Here is a 16,658-nt window from a genome sequence, read left to right as displayed (position 1 = left end):
CATTAGAAGCCTGTTTTGGTCCACTACAAGACGAAGGTCTCTCCCATTGACCTCCAACCGCTCCTTTCCTGCGCGTGCACGAGCCCCAGATTTCCTTATTTCATCCCTTCATCGAGTTACTGGCCTTCTCCTGCTTCTTTACCCGTCTCTCCGTAGCCACTTTGTTACACTGCAGTGGTCTGTCGGTTACCATTTAGTCTCACTCCATAGCCAGCCCAAGTCCATTTCTTTTTCAGTTTGAGCTACGATATATTCAACTCGAGTTTCTTCCCTGATCCAGGAGGCTCGTTTCCCGTCCCTGAGCGTTACTTCTATCATCCTCAACGGCAGCAGAAAAGTGGGGCCGACGGTACCTGCCATTTTTGAAATTAAGAAGGGTGGGGCAGTGAGAGAAAGAGAGGAAGTTTAGCTTGGAGTGGAGCCAAATTATAGACAGGCGCATTTAAACCGAACCAAACGGTACCAAAATGCAGTGGCGCATGTCTGCATCACGCGCTTTTGTATACTTTAAATTTTTGTTTATAGAAAATGATACATGGTACACACACAGCAAGACAGATTTTAGCCTGAATCGCCAGCCCTACTCAAGCTGACAACAAGAGTTCCCGACTCTAACAAATCGCGGTTTCATCTTTAGGACACCATTCAGCACTGCACACTGGCACTGCACTGGCCCATTCAGTTGGCGTGCTCTTTACCGCCTGTTTTTCACGCACCTGCATAGCAGTTGATAAGGTGTTGAGAAGGTGTCAAGTAGAGGTTGTTGGCACAAGGGCAAGAAAGACGTTTTGTGTTTATGCTTAGCGCATCAAAGGTACGCCTGGGCTATGAAGCGCGCCGTGTTGAAAAGCCATAAATTAATTGAAGCCACCCAGACTTCCTGCTCGGCGCAAGGAGTATGGCATTGCACGTGGATAAGAAACGTTGGGAGCATCGCCATGACACTGAATGATAGGCGAAGTTCCGTTACACGGCACATGACAAACTGCACTAACGTCTTCTTGGCTCTGTTTTTCTTTTCTCAATGTGTGCGTGTGTGCGTGCGTGATTCAGCTTATCTCTCCAACTGTTCCCGATGTGAAACCGCTTCAGCTTTTAAAGACGATAGTTTTTCATGGGCTACTTAAGCGCAGAAATTTTGGTATGTCTGTATGTCTGCCTGTCTGTCTGGAATTCGATCCAGCCACCCGGCCAAAGTGCAACAGAAGCTGCGCAATAGTCTTATATATACCCACAGCCAAATCTAAACGGCTACGTCCGGTGTCAGTGTTCATACTTGTCAACATTGTTGAACAAGAACAAAACATTACACGAATATGAGGTCTAAAATTAATACACAAGTGATATTTGCAGTGTTCCTTTGCGGATGATTGGTTTATGCGATAGCAAATAAAATACTACCTCAACTGCAGAAAACCGTCGCCTGCTGTTGCCCGCGCTACCTGGCGGCATTTTAAAAAATCCAACAGCAACTAGCAACGAAAGGTTCCACTAGATAGGTTCCACGTTCCGCTTAGAACGCTCGTGGAGCAGGACAACGTGGTTCTATAAACGTTGTAGTAGGGTGCCTCGAATCACGCGCGTCTCCGCAGTTCGGCAGCGCTGGCATCGATGCACCCGACTTGGCGCAGTGGAACGTGGTAAATTTGAATTGATTTGAGCAACCCTCTAGCGTGTTAGCTTGGGAGGAACGAGATGGGAGAGAAACAGCGTGAGAGTCGAGCTTGAAGGAGAAGGGAGGTATTTACTTGCCAGAAGCGCCACTCGATCATCGTCTTCCGTCGACATTTACAACGAAAGGGGCAGATACGCGGCCATTTTTTTATATGATGTATATACGCCAGGCTTGACACCCCGCGGCACGCTTCGGCCTTCCTTGCACTTATCTTGGTTAGTTTGTCGCCTTTCTTCCTCCTGCTTAATTGTTTTGTAAGCACCCGGCATTTCCTCTTTCTAGACCGTGCCCATTTTCTCACGGGCCCGTATCTCAACAGAGGAGCCCTGCGCTCCCTCCGCTGTAAACGTTGACGACGTGTTGGCAGGGCGGCCCAGTTACGATATTCATGTGGACGTATATTACTGGCCCGCCCTTATGCAATTGCTCGTATATCCTGTTATGTGCACCCGCGCTGTGCCTTATATAAAACGATGGAAGGTAAGGACTAGCCAGCTGAGTTAGCAAAAGCTTAATGCAAATGAGTTGGTTCGACATACTCGACAAGAGCAAAGGCGCAAAAAAACACGGATGAAAAAATAAGGAACAATTCACGACATACAAGACGCCAAGTGAACTGGTTAGGTACTAGTAGCATCGTGGCGCACCATACGCCACAACCTCGTGTTTCAGCAAGTTTTGTTTAGCTAGCCAGTTGGCTATTTACAGTACCAGTTAACAAAACTGATACGTTTTTATCCTTCTCCTTTCTCTCCTTCCCCCCCCCCCCCCTTTTATGCGGTGTGTAATTCTAAACTAGCGGGCTTCGCACGACTTATGCGCTTTTGTTACTCTGGCGTCGAGATTGTTGTTGTGCGCTGCTGCCTCCTTACCCCTGTGGAACTATTTTTGACGCGCGCGCAACAGCAATTGTTACCTTGGTGTATACACCATTTTCCATAAGCAGCCGGGAAAGGAGGAAAATACTCTCAAACCAGTTCTCTCGGCGGCCGACCAGTGTTGCCTGTGCGCGCTGGGCTGTTAACATCGCTCGGCGCGGTATGCTCCGCTGCGTATACAGGGGGTATTTCGCACCGCGTGCTTAGTTTTTGCGGAACTTTCAACTGTTTTAGCCAATGCTGCGATGCCGTTCAAGGCGCAAACGTCACTTGGTCAGCACTGCGCGGTGGTGGGTTATTGAACAACCAGAGAAAGCGAGAAACAGTCGCTGACAGCACGCATGTGCACGACACTGCCTGGAGAAAATGCAGTGCGGTTGCGGCGTGTTTTTGCTGCATCGCTTCCCAACACACACCGAGTTGAGATATTGGTGGATGCCGCTGATAAATCGCAACGACTTTGTACCAACGACCAACTCCAGGGTTTGTTGGGTGCACTTGGACGGCAAGCAGACGGAGCAAAATCCATTTATCACACGCAAAGCTGCGACAGGGAACGGAACCCCCTGAAATGTTAGAAGCAACTTTATTGTTTACCATACAGCATTGATTGATTGATTGATTCATTATGGTGTTTAACGCCCCGACGCTTCTGGGTGATGAGGCGCGCCGTAGTGGAGAGCTCCGGGTTAATTTTGACCACCTGGGGATCTTTCACGAGCGCCAATACAATACAACATTACAATAACTTCTGGTTCCTTGTAGTCAATTTAAAATACCATATATTGTTTGGTCATTACAGCCGATTGGCATTAAACAATACCCTTTTCATCAGATTCATCTAATCTAACCTTTAAAATCACGGCGTTTTGTTTACTTTTTTTTTTTTTTTTGAGGCCAACGCATTACACTGCCAAACGATATGAAAGGATAACTTTCTCCATCGCACACTGCTGGTCGATAGCAGGATAAGCAGGCAGCCAAATGTGGAAACGCAGCTCGAGATACGCGTGAACGCTGAATTTGGAAAATAGCTCAACCTGTTCACAACGCGGTCAAAGGAAAAGCTTCTAATCCTTTTGCGTTGCCACGGAATCTAAAGTATTACAATTACAAAACAGTTAATGCTGGTCGCGTAAAGCATTCGCGGTGCAAGCAGCGGTTTCACAAAGGTGGGCTCCGAGCGACAGGCCACATGCGCTGCGCAGTTAGGTAAATCATGATCACGATCATGATCAACCAATATTAACTCGCCCGAACGTCAACCCTTTTGCTCAACCTTCGAATAGTAATTTGACTGGTTGTGCGGTCGTGTTATTTTTCCGCCCAGGTATAATTTCGTTTCGTCAGTAACCGTCATAAGTCTAGTTAAGAAAGATTATATTGCATTGCAATGTCAACAGCGTAGCAATCGCCTCGTCGAAAGTCCATCGCGAGCACGGATCACCGTGACCCACATATGCTGTGCGCGCTCCGAATTCGACGCCCGCGCTTCCGTAAACATGACTAATCGGTGAACATAACAAGCACGGTGGCATTGAAAACACGTATTTACTCCCCGATATCGATTTCTATGTCAGTCGGTGCCATACCGGTACGTTTGCATCGCGGAACTGCGGAGCACCACCGGCACCACCACCACACTGCTACTGCTGCTCGCAACAGCCGGGGTCGGAATTCCCGCTCTGGCAGCAAATTAGGACCTAAAATCCGCCCGCATATGATGAAAACAAAACAGAACACACACACACAAGCACTGCAACCGCTAACTTAATGCCAAACCACTACGGTTCACTTGGTAATGCACGGGTACCGAGCAGACGCACGGAAAGAACGGAGCACTTAACAGCCCAGCGTGGAAGTTTCGGCGGGCGCTTCATAGACGGCGCTAGCGTCCGGTCAGAAAAAGCAAATGGCGGCGCCCATCTCTAGCAAGGAAAATGGTGTATAGCGCGATGACCGGGGTAGCCTGGTGGTCTCGCGAAATGAATAGCCTCGTTCTAACCATAAGTAGGCTACGTGCGTCTCAAGAAAGCCTGAACAAGATTTTTACAAAGAGGGCCACGCGCGGCGCTTTATGCGCCTGCTCTTAACCAATGGCACGTATGGTGGGTGGTCTACTTAATATAGGTGACTCGGCTGGGGCAGCACTGCAGGCGCTCCCGCACTCGCAACCCAGTGATCTTCAGACTCCGTCCGAGCTTTAAAGGGGCCGTGAAGACAAAACACAGGTTTGGTTCATTCGAAAGATTGCCTCGTTTGAATCACACTGACACCACTCTTAACGCACACTCGCTCGAATAAGCTTATATAATTAGGAAAAAAGGGAATGGCCATGCGACCCACTAGCTCATGTCCCGCAACAAAAACTATGATGTCATACCGGCCAGCCCTGCGATTGGCGGAGGCCGGCGAAAGAAAACTCAAATTAGGCAGAGCTTATAAGCTTGCCTAACAAGCCGCTTGCGCTTTAATTTAGGGCACATTCTTTTTACAGCATTAGAAATGGGGGCGATAAACAGTGGAAGTTACGAAAGCACACGTAAACATAGAAGTACCTATGCGTACTGTTTGTTGTTGGTACTGCGCCCACTATGCTTGTTTTATCTGCACAGCAGTCCGCCTCTTTCGAGTTGTCTTACACGCACTGGCCGATTGGCGTAAGCGACGTTGTCTTACGTGACCCTGTTTGTCAAGGATATTCCATGTTACACGACAAGATTACTTTCTACACTAACAAAAACAAGCCAGGTGCAAATACGGTCAAAAAAGAAAGCAACGGCAGACAATGGTCCGTGCTGGAGTATGGCAGCGCCATCTGGGAAGACTGACGGCAAGCAGCGCTGCAGCCGAATCACGCTCTGCAAGTTCGTTTGTATACGCGCGCTTATCACTTCATTGCTGACGTCCCGAAAACGCACGATTGACGGGAGAATAAAATTTAGGTGAATCACCTAAATTGATTAATTCCTCAGTGAATATGACACCATTTGCTGCGGGACAAGCGCTAGGAGCACTATCAAACACGAAATCTTTCGAATAAAACAAACTTGTATTTTGTCCTCATGGCCCCTTTTAATAATCCTACAGTTGCTTCGTCACTGCTGCCAGCCGGAACGCCTCCGCATGCACCCCGCTTTTTCAATTCCATTTTGCGACTTTTAGTTTATTTCTTTCCCTTTGAAGAGCTTTTGCTTCGTGGGCGAAATAAAAAAAAGAGAAATGGCGTCAACATTCTTTGACGTCATTGCTTTTCGGGGCGCGCTCGGCCTTAAAGCACGTGTCAAGTGATTGTTTGGCGACCTTGACATTCTAGTTTTCGAAAAAGACGCTGTAATATACTAACCCCGCTTTGTGGGATCGCTCGACGACTGACGTGTATACGAGACCTTTATTTTGATCAGTGCGTAGTCTTTGCGTTATATATGGCCGCAGGTATTGAAACAAGCTGTAGAAAATGACTAATGCAAGCACTCTTTTTCATATTTAATGGACCTCTTGAACTTTCACTCGGGGTCGTTTCACATTAACATCGCCATTTATTGCGAAGGTTATTTGAATAGAAGAGTTTTGTGCTGGGCCTGTTGGTTGAAGAACGACCGGAATCCAGCCTTGAAGACGTGTACAGAGAAGGAGAAAGCAGCCGAGCGCGTGTGTTGCTCTGCTCTGTTACACGTCTTCGAGGCTGGGTTCCGTCGCTCTTAAAATTATTTGAGTAATTCCTGCGACCCATAAAGTCTTATTTGATTTTCCAATGGACGAAAAAATGTACGCCTCGAAGCTCAAAAGCGGTTTTTTGCATTCGTTCACGGGCTCTTCTCCGCACCGGATCAGGACGGTAAGTTGAGAGAGTTGGTTACGACCAGAGGTCGGTGGACTCACTCATGAGTCCACTCACTCAGACTCATTTGGACTCAAACTCACGCGTGAGTTTGAGCTTGAGTGAGCGCAAGGCTAGCTAGTTGGCATGGTGAGTTTGAGCCCGACTGTGTTGAGTGCGCCTGAGACCGAGCGAGTTCTGAGTACATTTTGAGTTGCGAGTATATTTTGAGTTTTGAGTACTTTTCGAGTTCTGAGTACATTTTGAGCTCTGAGTACATTTTGAGCTCTGAGTACATTTTGAGCTCTGAGTACATTTTGAGTTACGAGTACATTTTGAGCTACGAGTACATTTTGAGTTACGAGCACATTTTGAGTTATGAGTACATTTTGAGTTTTGAGTACGTTTTGAGTTTTGAGTCAGAGTGAGTCCTGAGTTTTGCGCTGACTGTGAGCTTGAGTTTGAGTGAGCGCAGATGTGCTGCCCAGCGATGAGTCTGAGTTTGAGTGAGTGGTGATTCGAAAATAAATTTGTGAGTGAGTTTGAGTGAGCTGCGCCAACTTTGCCAAGGTTTGACGACTAATCTCGTTGAAAACAGCGCATTTCTTATAGGCGAAATTGTTTCAACGAAGTTGTTCTCCGCACTGTAACTTGCTGTCCGCATATGACGTCATCAGCACGAGTGCTTGTGATCCCTGAAGCGAGCCGTAAAAGTTTCCGCTACGCGCAGTTGAATTTCTATTTTAAATTTTCATCACGCCTTGACGCATGGGGTCATATTTGCTTGTTATTGTCCAGAACGAAAATCGCAGCCTCGCCGTAGGGAGGTTTGGTAACTTTCCAGTTGGCGTCGTGGAGCCGTATGTACATCCGCGATCCATCAGCGACTGCAGCTGACAGAGCCATTATAAACCACAACAGATGAGCCAGAATTCGTTGAACAGCAACCATAAATCACGAAATACGAGTCACGTGTTGTATTGTGTAGCGAGGTCTCCTAAGCGGTAATATTTATTAACATTAACGTTGGAGATATGGAGATATCAAAAGCGCAGATAACCATTCACGAAACTCGCGCATGAAGTGCGCAGTTTTCTCAAAGTTCGGACTCTTTTTGTTCTCCCGTTTGTTTATTTTATATCCTACGCCGGGGTGGTGGTATACCGTTGCGGGCGCGCGCGTTGTCGCGTGGCCCTAATGCTCGCTTGAGCAGAAACGAACCTCGTCGCCGACGGAGCGGCAAGCTGCGACAAGGTATACGCCCTCCCGCCAAGCCTCGGGGCTGCGGGGTGTCGCGCGGTTACCGTTACCGAAACCGGCGCGTATGTATGTACTACCACACACACCAGCGACCAGGGACGACGTATCTCCGGGTATCCGCGTAATCGCGGCGCTAGAGGGAAGCGGAATTTTCGCGCAAGTGGGACGCCGCGCTACTTGTCGCCTCGGAGGCCGCTAAGCCAGGCGAAAACGCTGAGGCGATGCGGTATCGTTGCGACCCGAAGAGGGGAATGCTCCTTCGCTGAGTGTCGGTAATCTGCCGCGCTTTCTTTCTGCCCCAACGGCCGGCGCCTTTGTGCCGCTCTTTCTCCTGTCCCCGTTTTTTTTTGCGCACACTCTTGAAGAACCTCGTTCAGCTATTGCTTCTTCTTTCGTTTCTGTACACCTCCTTCCCCCCTTTCTCCTCGCCCGCTCTACTCTTGTGTGCGCTGCTTCCATGGGTTAGAGTCAGACTATGGCTGGGTTCGCATTACGCGCGTTATGCGTGCGTGTAATTAGCTAAACTGAGAAAAAAACAGTGCGAGCGGCCAGGTATACGTCGCATTTCACGGAGGCTGTCGTGGCGTGCCGTGTTGAGATATACATCGCGCAGAAAGCGACGTAATTTTCGAGGTCTTGCAGGGACGCTCAAGGAAATAAAGTCGAACCTCCGAACCTCGATTCCGCGTTGATGAAAACCAAGATTGCGCTCCTCGCGAGTGGCATCGGCATGCCTACAGATTGAGGGAGATTGAACGCGCTCGTTGCGAGGTTTCAGTTAATCATGAGGTCTTTCGTTTAGGGCGGCAGGCACGTGAACGTGAAACCTGTAATTCCTGGATTAAAGTAAAAACTGCTGGCGTGTAGCGCGTTGTACAGCATCGCTGTTATGGTGTTCTGTTTCGCCAAAAGGTCACCTCCCTTGGCCCGTTAGCTCGGCGGTTCTCATTCCTGCAAGGCGAACACATCGCTGTGGAATGCATGTTGCTGATGCCGCTTCGTCTGCTTTAATTTCCTGTTTGGCAGTCTTTCAACGTGTGCGTCCTCCTATTCGAGCTTTACCGCTACAAATTCTGGCGCCGTAGGGAGAAAGGGAGGCGAACAGCGTTACTTGTCTTTCATCCAAGCACGTCTTCGGTGGCCTTAGAGAAGCGCACTGTGCCAGCTAGCCGCGCTTCGCTTTCTTTCTTTCTTTCTTTCTTCCTTTCTTTCGTTCTTTCTTTCTTTCTTTCTTTCTTTCTTTCTTTCTTTCTTTCCTTCGCTTTGTTTTAAGCGGTCGGCCGCTTAGGCGTTATCCAAGCGCACTTTGAGACGCGCCGAAGAAAACCGGACTGGGCTGACCAGCCCATCGTGCATGGCTCCGCTCTTTGTTTGAGAGGCGTCTGTGGCACAGAACCGCACACGCGCGCTACTTGTGCCACTTTCTTTTGTCCTTAAACAAAGGACCTAAAGAGACGCGTCAAGCTCCCACACTTAACGCCTCCTCGATCCGTGCCTGCGTACGGCGACAGGGACTTTCATTCGCGCCCTGCATGCGCGCTGTCCCTTTCATGTCGCGAAGCGCGAGGTTCCTGGTTTCGATCGTCGATGTGACAGGCTCGTACAGCGCGAAGGGTCGCTCGCGTATAAAAAGGAAAAAACCTTTTAAAGTGCGATTGCATTGGTGCGCGCACGCTGGCGCTTCCTCTGCGCGTCGTCGGCGTGAATGCGTCCCGTTGACTTTCGTCGCGCGTATCTGCTCTTAACCGCACGCGGTGTGCACGCATAGCACTCGTGCCCGCACCCCCGCTCGTCTATGCCGGCTATGGTCGTTGACCTCTGACTGGCGCAGGTGTGTACTCCTCTGTATTACCTCTGTTCGCGTTTCCTTTGTATATGTATATCCCTCGCGTGATCTTCGCCGGGGTCTATCTCGAGCAGTGCTTCCTCATTGCCCGTGGTTTCCTCATCTCGTCTCTGAAACGACGTCCGTTTCGGCGTCTTTCCCCTTCTCCTCCTCTTAACCGCTTCCTCCCTCCGGCGCAGTTTTCTGCTTTCTTGTCATTTTATCGCTGATTCTCTTCACGCTCGTGACTGCAACTGAATTGGAAGGCAGCAAGAAAGAGCAAAGAGAGACGACGAAGCCAGACTCGGTGCTGGCGCTGGCGCAGTGGTCATTGTTGCCAGCGGGCGTTGCTCGCATAATTGTGGTCGTGGCCGCTAGGCGGCTGCAGTGTTGTTGCATGTAGCAGAGCGCGCGCACCGTTGCACACTTATCTCCGAGCGCGCCTATCTCATATCTAATCTTAACAGGGACGGTTTCGCGCTTGACTGGTAATTATTTGTTAGCACGGAGGTCTGGACGTTGCCTGACCTCGATTCATTTTACGCGCCCCGTTGTGGCAGGCGGAGCGTGGCAGTGGTGGTCCCCCGCAGCGCCACCGACTGAATTGCCGTCTGCCGGTTGGCATGCCCGTGGTTGTGGTCGTGTGCGCGCGCGTGGCAGCAGCAGCAGCTCATTTACGGCGATTACGCTACGCGACCTGCGGCGACGAGGAAAAACCGCAACAGTTGGTTGCACTAAAGTATTTGCAGGCCTTGACACGCGATCATTCACCGTTATTCCGAGAAAAGGGGTAGTGCTGCGCAGCTCCTGTGTTTATCGCGTTTGTTTCTAAGATGTTCCAGGAACTTACACTAAAACAAGGAAGAATTGCGCGCGCTATCACCAACGGTGCTGCTAAGATAAACAAAAAGCGTTTCTGCAGTCGCTGCACCTTGCGAACACAGCCATATTATAAGGCTCCGTAATGGGTGAGGTGAAATGTCTGATGTCAAGAGCCCGGGATACTTCGCGGACGACACAGCTTATAAGTTATTGATTACGTTAGTTAGAGTGCTCGGATAGTTTTTATCCTTTGCCCGCTTACACTTATCAGGATGCATCAAAACTTCTTAAACTGAGCTAATCAGAACAGACAACTTCGCATTGAGCAGATGAATAGGCATCGCTGTGAGCAGGCAACCTCACTCATCCTGCAACTGACACGATTATAAGCCTTGATTGACTTGATTTGAACGAGGTTTAACGCGCCGACGCTACACAGGCGATGAGGTGCACCGTAGGCTGCGGATTAATTTTGACAACCTGAGGATCTTTAACGTGCGCCGAAATCTCGAACACACGGGCGTTTTCGCTTTCCACCTCCATCATAAAAGTGGCCGCCACTGCCGGGAGTCGAACCCACGTCTTTGGGCTCAGCAGCACAACGCCTTAAAGCCACCGCGGCGGGTAATTCTAAGCTTTTTGGTGCGTAAGTTTGAACTTCGCAGCGAGGCAATCGAAATTTTAGACGGTGGTGCTGACCGAAAGCACGCACCAGCCACCCTCGATATCAAGCAATCCTAGCTGTAAAAGAACGCCAGGTATTCAATGGGTAACGTGACCTCCGGAAATACCATGGCGTCCTGCCACGGCATCAAAAGCCGTGATCGGAGGGCGGTGCAGCCTTCGAAAGCCGTTTTGAGCCTTGGAAGTCGGTGAACTGTTGAGACAACGCGGTCGGCGTGCCGAAGCGGCTCACAGGCCTCGGCTGCCTTTCCGTCCTTGCGACCGCTCCGCTGCTCGCAGCCTGTGCCCGTACTACGAGACGCATCCCTCGTTTTAACTTCCGATGCGCCTGCTTGCTTGCCAGCGACTCTTCTCCGGCGTCTTGTTGTCGGCCTTGGGCCCCTCGAACGCGCTCGACGTGACTTGGAGCCAATCTGGACGACACGCTTCGTCAGGCGTTCCGCCAGGCGCGCGCAATCCGACACAAGTCCGTATCACCCCCCCCCCTTCCCCCCCCCCCCCCCCCCATCTCTCTCTCGTTTACTGAGGAATGAGGGTTCCCATCCTGTCATCAACGCGCTTTTGGGCCGGTCTTGGTTTAGCAGAAGATTCCTTTTTTTTTTTTTTCTTATCCGTGCCTCGTCTATACTCTGGAACAAGAACGGCAATAGCTCATATACGGTATCACTCGCGACGGACCCGGATGTCAACGGCGAGCACCTTTTGAAAGGAGATGGTTTGAATGCGTGATATCGTCTGCCTTTTCTCACGTAGTTTATTTGTTGTCGCTGCAGTAGTTTATAAGCATATTAAGTTCAAAAAAAAATCACCAGAACGGCTCGTTCCAAGTTCAAAATATTCCCAGTAACGCACTACTTGCGCAGCGCGTAGTAACATCCGGCTGCGGTGATGAGGCACAGCGGCAACTCCCGTTGCCGTTCTTAAGTTGTACCGGCGTATATCACGGTACGTTTTCGGTGACTCAAGTGTCCCGTGCTCGTAGTTTAAAGGTGCCTTGCAGACAGAATAAAAGTTTGTTTTATTCGAAAGATTTGGTGTTTTATAATGCCTCCAGCGATTGTCCAGAAGCAAACGATGCTTTATACACTAAAAAAATAAGTTAAAGGTTTGATGCTTCCGCAAAATCGTGTGTTTTCGCGGCGTCTGCAATGACGTCACAAAAACAGGTCTTCAAGCGAAACCTACTGCGCCAATAGGCTCGGCAGCCGACTGCGGAGCCTTGTTTACCGTCAGTCCTCCTAGACGGCGCTACCATTCTGCGCCGGGCCGTTTTCTGCCTTTGCATTGTTTGTGGCACTATTTGCACCTGGCTTGTTTTTGCTAAAGTAGGAAACAATCTTTTCATGAAACATGGTGTTCGCTCGACAAATATGGTCACATAAAACATCGCCGCTTACACCAATCGGCCAGTTTCGTCTGAAACAGCCCAAACGCGCCGCACTGCTGTGCAGCTAAAACAAGCATAGTGCGCGCAGTACCAGCACAGCACGCATCGGTACTTCTATCTTTACGTGTACTTTCGTAACTTCCATTGTTTACCCCACGATTATTACTGCTATGAAAAGTATATGCATTGCATTCAAGCGCAAATAGCTCGTTCTGCAAGCTAGTAAGCCTTTCCTAACTTGTCTTTGCTTTGCCGGCCTCAGCCAATCGCAGAGCTGCCGCATATGACATCATAAGTTCTGTTGCGAGAAATGAGCTAATGGGTCGCATGGCCATTTCCTTTTTTTCCTAATTGTGTCGCTTATTTGGGCGAGAGAGAGAGAGTGATAGAGAGAGAGAGAGTGATAGAGAGAGAGAGAGAGAGAGAGAGAGAGAGAGAGAGAGAGAGAGAGAGAGAGAGAGAGAGAGAGAGAGAGAGAGAGAGAGAACTCTTTAATGTGGGCTAGATAGGATGGGGATTTTGGCGAAGTTTACGTTAAAAGTGGTGCCAGTACGATTCTAACAAGGTAATCTCTCGAATGAACCAAACTTGTGTTTTGTCTGCATGGTCCCTTTAAGGAAGTAAAACCAGAACAAAGTTGGCATTTTTAGCGGTTGTTTGAAAAAAAAAACCACAATAATCCGACACCGTCCAGTACAAAGACACATATATAATCTATGGGGCGAAATATAGCGAGCCGTTTTATAGTCTGTTTTACTACTATACACAAATGCATCGCTGGGAACACATTTTTATAGACACAATTTAAATTGTGTGATGTTAAAGTATGAAGCCCCTAGAGCCTTGTAATAAATATAGAACCATGTATATCCGAATGAAGCGCTGTATCAAGAGCCCCCTTTGAAGTCGACTTCCCTACTGTCGTACGACAGTATGGAGTCGTACGAGAATATGGAGTCGTACGAGAAAACATGAGCTTTATTAATATTATTTTCGGATGGGGCGAAAATGTTACCGAGGCGTTCCATTATCTCCTGGATACCTTGTTCAGAGGCCCGTCGGATTTGTTAGTGGTCACTTAGACGGGACCCGTGGCAAATCCTGTTGGCTGCCCGTTGCGCTGGTCATGGGTTCACTTGTGCTACGCCCATTGCTCTGCTTGTACTGCGCATGCGCCGGAAGTCGTCTCTCTAGTCAGACGCAACAGCTGAAACCATTTGCAGACATTTCGGAAGGAAAGACGACTTGCAACGTCTCCATGTGCACGACGAAAACTACGCGTCACGCGTCTTGCCTGCCAAGCGAAGTGCTTCGAGCGCAGGAAGCGCAGAAGATCTCCCTAAACCCGAGCAGAAAGATGAAAAAGAAAAGGGTGAAAGATGCGGCGCTGCAAGTCGGCTGGCAGGTGCTGCGGGGCGTTGTTTGTGTCTGCGCCACATTCAGAGGGCGGCGTGCCACGTGGAGAAGCCGTGACTCACACCGGTTTTTTTATCGCGCGTTTCTCGCGTGACGGGCGTGGCGGCTGAGCTGTCCATTGAATGGAAACTTCTATACCTGCCTTTGTTTATGTGCTGCCCTCCCGTACCTTACAGTTCAGTGCGTAGCCGGCAGCTTCACCCGCACGCTCGTACGCCACACGTCTAAGAAACGTGCCGTTGCAGTTAGAACATCCTCACCTCTTAGATGCTCTATGCCCGAGCCTACGCGATGCTCGTTAGCTCAGTTTTCTCTAGATGATGAAGCACGAGGCGCTGTGCTTGCATGTCTGGGTGCCACTTATTATTTTGCAGGTTAATATAGCGGGTGCACGCGGCGTGTGCGGGCTGGGGTTGGGTTCTTTGGATGAATGGGGGGTACGCCCTTGTTGAGCGTTTTCCCCCTCTGTTTCGGGCGTAAGTCTGGGTCCGCTCTTGAGTTACATTTCTCCATCTTTGTTAACTTCATAAGCTTAAATAACTTTCTCCCCCGTATCCTCTTTCTCATCCTCCTTTTCCTTCTCTTCCTCCTAAAAAAATCACTTGCGTAAAGCAGCAAGTCCACCGGGATGGCAAGATACGGAACGTCTTCCGTGACGTTTTCCAGGCTTTTCATGTTGTACTTTTTTATTTTTTTACCTAAAGCTCTGGGTTCACTTTTAAGGTTGGTTGCTATAACCTATCGCCCTCTCAAAGAAATGTTTTTGTTTGTGTGATAACGCATCTCCCTAGAACTAACTCTGTTTCTGCCGGCATATTGAAATTGAATTGTTGATGTTTACCTTTTTTCTATTCACAAACCAAATGGAGCCATGCGATGCTATTGATACTTTTGTTTTGTGCTCATCCAAATCTGCAGAATTTCCTGTGAGAAGCTTTCGAGATTAGACATTTTAATTAAGTGGACGCTCACACTATAGGTCGCAAACTTTTGCTCCTGATGGTACACTTAAAGTATCCCAGCTTCTTAAACACACCGGCATTAGTAAAGGGTGTTACGTAAAACAAATCATTCTTTGGCAGGCATGTAGCACGACAAGTGGTTGTATATAGAGTTAACGGGCCACTCTTAGGAAGATGATTAGGTATACTTACAGCGTTCTTGTAAAACCCGTCATAATCTTTTATTTTGTGTGTGTGTGTGTGTGTGTGTGTGTTATAATTGAGTAACCAGTATCCAGGCCCCGTTTACTGAGGAGCGCCCGGACTTTTCAGGTGGTGCTTATTTCTCACGCCCTTGCTGCGCGTGCAAAAACCTTACGGATAGCTGCGCTCTGAGCCAGTCACGTGAGACCGCGTGAGAATTCAACCCCGCCGGAAAAGTCCCGGCTCCCCACAGAAGTCGGGTCCTGGTCACAGAACAGCACCAACGCCACACAGCTTTCTCTAAGTGCTCTGACGGGTGTCGTCACAAAACGATGTGAACGCAGCTATGGTCTCACGCCTGGACAACTTGAGCGAGTTAGGACGTTGGGAAGATTGAAGTTACTGGCCGGGCCGCGCTCCGTTGAAGGCCTCGCAGCGTCAAGATTACGCATGACTAAGCATTCCCAACATCTCGTGCGCGCTCTCCGCGATGCCGCCTCTCCGCTAAAGGGCTGACGACGAAATCCGGCGCAACTTCAGCACACGGCGGAACAAGGGTTTCGGATGGGGAGGGGGGCATGGGGTCGTTTGGAATTGACGCACTAAGTGCCTATTGTCTATCATTATGAACCTCGCCGCAAAGCGCAACCTTCGCGGCGTATAATGCCCTAAACGCAGTAACACCTTTTAGATAACATGAAAACCCCCGTATCGCCCGCCTGTTGTTCTTCGCTTTTTCGTCACCTGATTGGCTTGCTGCACCGACCCGTGGGGACGTTCGGTAATCTCTGTGGTCAACAGGAACAGACAGAATGATATTGTGAAGTGGACTGTGATAACTCAACCGTGCCCGGGGCTTTCCGCTTACTTTGGAGGTGTTGTTTGTAGCCGCCCGAACTCTTGTGCGTGCGCACGCGCATAGGGCGGGCACCTGTCGGGCCACCGACGTGGAATTCCGTCTCGCTGTCGTACTTTGTTTCAATCACGAGTCTGCCGGGCGGCGCGCAATTTGTTGGTGTACACGTTGGTAGAGGGACGGGGATGCGGGCATCATCGTGCACGCGAATTCGATTACTGCCGTGCCCCGGGTGCAACGATTGCGCTCGGTGGTCTCTCTCGTCGTGCGGATAAGTGCATTGTTGCACATCCGTCGTTCGGTTACCGCTAATCATTAAACCGATTTGTTTTGTAATGGCATTTTAATTGCTTTGTTTTTGTTCTCTTGTTCATCGTGGTTGAGAGGGTCCACTTCACCCTGATTGATTGATTGATTATTACTTACTCTGGTGCTCTTTGTTTGAATGGTTGATTACTTCAGTGCTGCTTGTATTCGCTTAGACATACGTGTCTGTTTGTCCTGACATTGGCAAAATTGCAAAGCAGCCATGCTATCGTATGGACAGACACAGTTGCGCGAGTCACATCAAATGACGACGAATGCAGGCTTTTATTAGCCCTGAAACTCGGATAGCGTTAAAAAGATCGTGGACGGATGTCTATATTGATACCTACGTGTAGGTGAGGGCCCCACCATACTCCTCTCGCCTCGTTTTTATTTCCCTCTAACTTTTCGCCATACTCTTCGTTGCTTTTCTAGGAGTTGCAGGAGTAGCAGCAACTCGCATGCTTCTTCGCATTCGTAAACGACATAGAGGAAAGTGTAGGCCTTCGCTGCCGGAATGGCTACACAGTTTCGTAGCCGCCCGTATTCTGACGGTTGTCACCACCGACGCTGTAGCCTGAGAT

General features: G+C 49.3%; 1 protein-coding gene across 4 annotated transcripts in view; it reads left to right on the top strand.

Annotated features, from left to right (window-relative positions):
* The window catches only part of LOC144145633 (death-associated protein kinase 1-like), a 140,674-nt gene that overhangs the window by 65,180 nt on the left and 58,836 nt on the right, over positions 1–16,658 (top strand). Inside the window, exon 1 of one of the 4 annotated variants that reach the window (XM_077677307.1) lies at positions 6,181–6,391. The exons of the other annotated variants lie outside the window; for them this stretch is intronic. Within the exon in view, the coding sequence (XP_077533433.1) occupies positions 6,308–6,391 (84 nt within the window). The 5' untranslated portion in view covers positions 6,181–6,307. Of the gene's footprint in view, positions 1–6,180; positions 6,392–16,658 lie in introns of those variants that run through there. 4 annotated transcript variants of the gene reach the window in all.

This window comes from Haemaphysalis longicornis, unplaced genomic scaffold, assembly GCF_048455015.1.
Source record: "Haemaphysalis longicornis isolate Haplotype H1 unplaced genomic scaffold, Haemaphysalis longicornis Haplotype H1 scaffold_7, whole genome shotgun sequence".
Taxonomy (NCBI): Eukaryota; Metazoa; Arthropoda; class Arachnida; order Ixodida; family Ixodidae; genus Haemaphysalis; species Haemaphysalis longicornis.
This window is presented reverse-complemented; position numbering and strand designations above follow the sequence as displayed.